Genomic DNA, 5678 nt, shown 5'->3' with positions numbered 1-5678 from the left:
GTGTGTAGATGTCTTTTTTGAAAATTGGTTATTGATAAAAATTTAAATAGAGGAATGAGGGAATGAATGTATATTTATAATTTTATTAACAATATATAGACAAATTGGATAATCTAATAATTTTTTTATATGCTAGAAGGGTATAATGGTAAAATTATAATAAATTTGGGTGTAAATATCTTTTTTGAAATGTTAGGGGGATTTTGTCCTTTTGCCTAAATGTTGAGGGTGTGCTTGTCCTTTTCCCTAAAAACAAAAGCCAAGTCGCCACTTTTCTTTGGCAATTCATGTACAAGGCCATTTCCCTTTTTTTTTCACTTTGCTTTCCAAAATTCAATGCCATGCACGTGACTTGTTCAATTAATAAGCCAATAATTGCACAAGAATGCATTTGCCTTATTAAATAAATTATTTCCAATGCTAATTCTTCTCATTTTCACGTGAACTTCAATTAGGCCTTGGCTGCTTTGATTTTCTTCCATTTTAACTCCCATTACTTTCCTTAAATTTCCAATTAATTTCTTCTTTAAGCTCTCCTTACTTGAATATTCTGATTTAATTCCTCTTTATTCCCAAAATACACCTAAAATAACAAAATAAAAAAAACTAAGATAAAAATTAACACAATAAAAATATCATTTACTAAATTAAAAATTAACTAAAATAACTAAAATATTTAAGACCAAAACAAGAAAAAGATGGAGAAATTAATAGCAAAATATATGAAAAATATGTACTTATCAAATTCCCCCACACTTACCCTTTGCTCGTCCTCGAGCAAACTTAGAATAAAAATAAAATAAAAAGAAAACCTAAACTAGTCCACTTTTGTAGAAAATCACGATTGCATTTAGCGCATGCAACAAGCCTTTAAACCCCTAGGCGGCCCTAGTGGACGAGTTATTGTCTCGTGAGGGCTTCAGCGATGATACCCACAAACATCATTTTTTTTTAATAGCAGAAAAAGAACAAAAGACTTTAAAATAAAACTAGCCTCAAAGATTGCATAAGTCATATAGCTCAAAGAAAATTTCAAATATTATCGAAGTTCTAACTTCAATTCAATAGTCAATCTCATCTCTCTTTTGATTCTCCTAGTGTGTGTGTGAATCAATTCAATCAAAATCCATTCACAAAATCTTCAATATCAATAGCCTTTGCCTTGAACAAAGAAAAGAGTATGTCAAACTAATCTTATCATCTTGATCTCCAAATTTTTTTTTCACTCACAGGCATTTGTGTGCATTTTCTTTTGATTTTTTTTCTTTTTTTTTGTTTTTTTTTTCATAGTCAGGAGCTTTCACTCTACCCCTTAAGATAGCCTTCTTCTCATGGTAGATTATCCTCTACATACTGGTAGTACATAGGCCCAAATTACTCAAGGATAGCTTCACTCTTAAGGGTTATAGGTAGCTATTTCTGACTATGGTGCATGTGTATACGACACTGTATTGTGGAGATAAGAATCAAGACAAACAGTCATTTACTCAATCTAAAATTCTCAACTTAGGCTGCATCAATCTCAAATTTTAAGTCAAAACTATGAAAGAATTGATATTAGTGCTCATGGTTTAAAGAATCTCAATTAAGAGGAAATCAACACAAGAATCAAGTATAAACTAAGGTAATATTCAACCCTTTCTAAGAACCATATTCATTGTCAATCAATTTCTTATCATTGGCTAATATTCAAAACAATGTTGGTTTTTTTTTTTTTTTGGGTTTTGTTCTATTTTTTTTTTAATAAAAAGAAAAAGACAAAGCAACAAAAACTAAGTTCGAAATCCACCCCCCACACTTAATTCTTATTAAACACAAGGAAATGAGATGAGACACAAACAAAATTCAATACAGAGTGGATAAAGTAAATGAGAATGAAAAGGAGAAAGATCAAATCTGTTATGACGTGCTTTCAAAATCTTTTCTCCGGCCATTGGGTTGCCTCCCAATAAGCGCTTGGTTTATTGTCCTCAGCCTGACATGGTTCTCAAGTTTCACTCATCAACGTATGCATGTTCATAAAGTTGAGCCTCCTCTACATTGAGTGTCTGAAAGTTTTCATAGTAAGGCTTCAACCTATGACCATTAACTTTGAACTCTTTACCTTTAAGCTCCTGATCTCAACTGCACCATGAGAAAAAACATTAATAACAACAAAAGGCCCAACCCATCGAGAACGTAACTTACTTGGAGACAACTTAAGTCGAGAATGGAATAGCAAAACTTTCTGTCCAACTTCAAAATTCTTTCTCAAGATCATGAAAAGCCTTAGTTTTTTCCTTATAGATTCGTGAACTCTCATAGGCATCATTTCGAATTTCCTCTAATTCTTGCAATTGGAACTTTCTGTGTTGGCCGGCGGCATCCAGTTCCATGTAACATTGTTTCACAGCCCACCATGCTTTATGTTCAAGTTCCACTGGAAGATGACAAGGCTTACCATATACCAATTTGTAGGGTGACATACCAATAGGCGTTTTGTATGCGGTCCTATATGCCCAAAGTGCATCATCAAGCCGTAAGCTCCAGTCCTTTCTATTTGGATTAATTATCTTTTCAAGGATTGATTTCACTTCCCTATTAGACACCTCAGCTTACCCACTAGTTTGTGGATGGTAGGATGTAGACAGCTTGTGAAGGATGTTGTATTTTCGAAAGAGGGCTTCTACTGACCTGTTACAAAAGTAAGTGCCTCTATCACTGATAATTGCCTTCGATGTTCCAAACCTTGCAAAGATGTTACATTTTATAAAATCTACCACAACCTTAGAATCGTCAGTTCGGGCGGCTTTTGCTTCCACCCATTTTGAAACATAATCAACCGCAAGAACAATATAGAGATTACCAAACGATGAAGGAAATGGTCCCATGAAATCGATGCCCCAAACATAAAAAATCTCAACTATAAGAATGGGAGATTGTGGCATTTGATTTCTAGGTCCCAAATTACCTATTCTCTGACAACGATCACAAGATTTGCAAAACAAATATGCATCCTTAAATAGTGATGGCCAATAAAAACTGCTCGCAAGTACCTTAAGGGCTGTTCTCTTTGGTCCAAAATGTCCTCCACAAGCCAAAGTATGACAAAAGGTGAGAATAGAAGTAAATTCAGTTTCGGGTATGCACCTTCTAATAACTTGATCAGAACAATGCTTCCACAAGTATGGCTCATCCCACACATGGTACTCAACATCACTCTTGATCTTGGCCTTTTGTGCACGAGTTAGCTCTTCCGGTACTGTCCTGGTAACCAAGTAATTGACAATATCTGCATACCAAGGAGTAACTGTACCTACCTGTAATAACTGCTCATCTGGAAAGTTCTCATGCCATGGAAGTGCATCTTCGATATAGGTAAGTCGACTCAAATGATCTGCCACCAAATTCTCAGAACCTCTCTTATCTAGAATCTCTATGTCAAATTCTTGCAATAGAGGTATCCATCGATTAAGGCACGGTTTTGCATCTTTTTTGGTGAGCAAGTACCTAATAGCTGCATGGTCAGAGTAAACGATTACCTTAGATCCAATTAAATAAGAACGAAATTTCTCTAAGGCAAAGATAACTACTAAAAGTTCTTTCTCGGTAGTGGAGTAGTTAAGTTGTGCATTATTCAATGTACGAGAGGCATAATAGATGACATGAGGAAGCTTGCCCACACGCTAGCCCAACACGGCTCCAACAACATAGTCACTAGCATCGCACATAATCTCAAATTGTAAATCCCAGTTTGGTGGTTGAATCACAGGGGCCGATGTCAAAACCTCTTTTAACTTCTTAAAAGCTCTTTGGCACTCTTCATTGAAGTCAAACGTTGCATCCTTTTGAAGTAAGTTGTAGAGGGGTAATGCTATCTTGGAGAAGTTCTTGATAAACCTGCGATAGAAACCTGCATGACCAAGAAAAGAACGAACCTCCCTCACATTAGTGGGAGGTGGTAAAGAGCGAATAAGATCTATCTTAGATTTATCAACTTCAATCCCCCTTTCAGAAATAACATGGCCTAGTACAATACCTTGATTAACCATAAAATGACATTTTTTCCAATTAAGCACAAGGTTAGTGTCAATGCATCGTTTAAGAACAAGTGTAAGGTTATTTAAACATCTATCAAAAGAATCACCATAAACTGTAAAATCATCCATAAATACCTCAATGATGTTCTCCACATAATTGGAAAAAAATATTCATTATACACCTTTGGAAAGTGGCAGGAGTGTTACAGAGACCAAACGGCATGCGTCGGTAAGCAAATGTTCCGAAGGGGCATGTGAAGGTTGTTTTCTCTTGGTCTTTCGAAGCGATAACGATCTGATTATAACCTGAGTAACCATCAAGAAAACAATAATGAGAGTGACCACTTAACCTTTCAAGCATTTGATCAATGAATGATCCTTGTGAGTGGCTGCATTTAGTTTACGATAGTCAATGCAAACTCTCCACCCAGTTTGAACTCTAGTTGGCACAAGCTTGTTTTCTTCATTCTTGACCACTATGATGCCTGGTTTTTTTGGAACTACCTGCACAGGACTCACCCATTTACTATTAGAAATGGGATAAATAATCCCCACATTAAGGAGTTTCAGTGTCTCCTTTTTTACGACTTCCATCATTGGTGGATTAAGGCGGTGTTGTGCATCTCTCGTTGGTTTAGACCCTTCCTCTAGCAAAATGCGATGTATACACATGGAAGGACTAATTCCCTTAATGTCGGCAATGGTCCAGCCAATCGCCGTCTTGTGATCCCGAAGCACCCTAATTAACTTTTCTTGTTGAACTGGGGTGAGGGTTTTAGTAATTATGACTGGAAGTGTTTCATTCTCACCCAAGTAAATATATTGCAGGTGTTCTGGGAGTGGCTTAAGTTCTAAGGTAGGTGCTTGCATAACTGAAGGTAAAAGTTTCTCGTTTAATAAAGGCAATTCAAGATAAGAAACATTTTACCCATTGGTGAGTAATGGGACTGCTCCATCTAAGATCGTTGGCTCTATCTTCGGGAGTGGAATGTGGATGGCAAAATCAAGTTCTGAATATGATGAGGTTGCTCTAAGTTGTTCGAGTTTCAATCTAAATATAGAACAAAAAATAACTAATTAAAATAAAATAAATAAATAAAATAAAATGAGAAAAGAAATAAAAATAAAAATAATAAAATAAAACGAGTGATAATAAACAAACTATACGCTAATCCCCGGCAACGGGGCCAAAAATTTGGTAGTGTCGTTAGGGTGCACCAAATTTAAAACCTTACTACTAGTTATATTTATTATCAACTCTAAAGCAAGACTTAAAATAAAATAATAATAGGAATAGTAATATAAATTAATCTAAATAAAGAAAATGTCAATTATAAATAAAAAGGGGGTTTTATGAATTTTTAACTAAATAGCAAGAAATAAAGAAATTAAAACTCTAATTAAAGGATAAATAACTAACAATGAGAAAAACTTTGGTTAAAAGATCATTTGCCACCACCAAACATGCACATAATATATCAATTCTATCATCAATTTATATTGAAACTATCAACCGTAGATAACAACAAGCTCTGTTAGTCTCAATCTTTCCTTAGTGTGTCGTTAGGCAAAACAAGCTCTTCATCTAATCTCTAACCATTAAATAATTTAAAACAAGCTCTTTAAATTTAAGATAATGGAAGCATTAAGCAAAGAAAG

The 5678-nt window shown here is 34.9% G+C and overlaps 1 protein-coding gene across 1 annotated transcript; it reads right to left on the bottom strand.

Moving 5' to 3' along the window:
• Positions 1-2237: 2237 nt before the first annotated feature.
• On the bottom strand, positions 2238-4889 carry LOC107175370 (uncharacterized). The gene is made up of 5 exons (XM_052443745.1): positions 4370-4889; positions 4202-4325; positions 3671-4110; positions 2674-3496; positions 2238-2490 (listed from the first exon to the last, which is right to left on the bottom strand). Exons 1-5 carry the CDS (start codon positions 4887-4889, stop codon positions 2238-2240), a joined length of 2160 nt encoding a protein of 719 aa, XP_052299705.1.
• Positions 4890-5678: the final 789 nt, after the last annotated feature.

This window comes from Citrus sinensis, chromosome 6 (assembly GCF_022201045.2).
Source record: "Citrus sinensis cultivar Valencia sweet orange chromosome 6, DVS_A1.0, whole genome shotgun sequence".
Lineage (NCBI taxonomy): Eukaryota > Viridiplantae > Streptophyta > Magnoliopsida > Sapindales > Rutaceae > Citrus > Citrus sinensis.
The sequence above is the reverse complement of the archived record's forward strand: the minus strand, read 5'-3'. Positions and strand labels throughout refer to the sequence as shown.

Bases quoted from the DNA above. Each gene is read 5' to 3' on its own strand.
- LOC107175370 (XM_052443745.1), bottom strand. From the start codon at position 4,889: ATGCAAGCACCTACCTTAGAACTTAAGCCACTCCCAGAACACCTGCAA. The intron at 4,326-4,369 runs GTTAAGTGGTCA...ATGGTTACTCAG, and splicing joins ATTGATCAAATGCTTGAAAG to GTTATAATCAGATCGTTATC. The intron at 2,491-2,673 runs GTCAGTAGAAGC...TTGGGCATATAG, and splicing joins GGCACTTACTTTTGTAACAG to GACCGCATACAAAACGCCTA.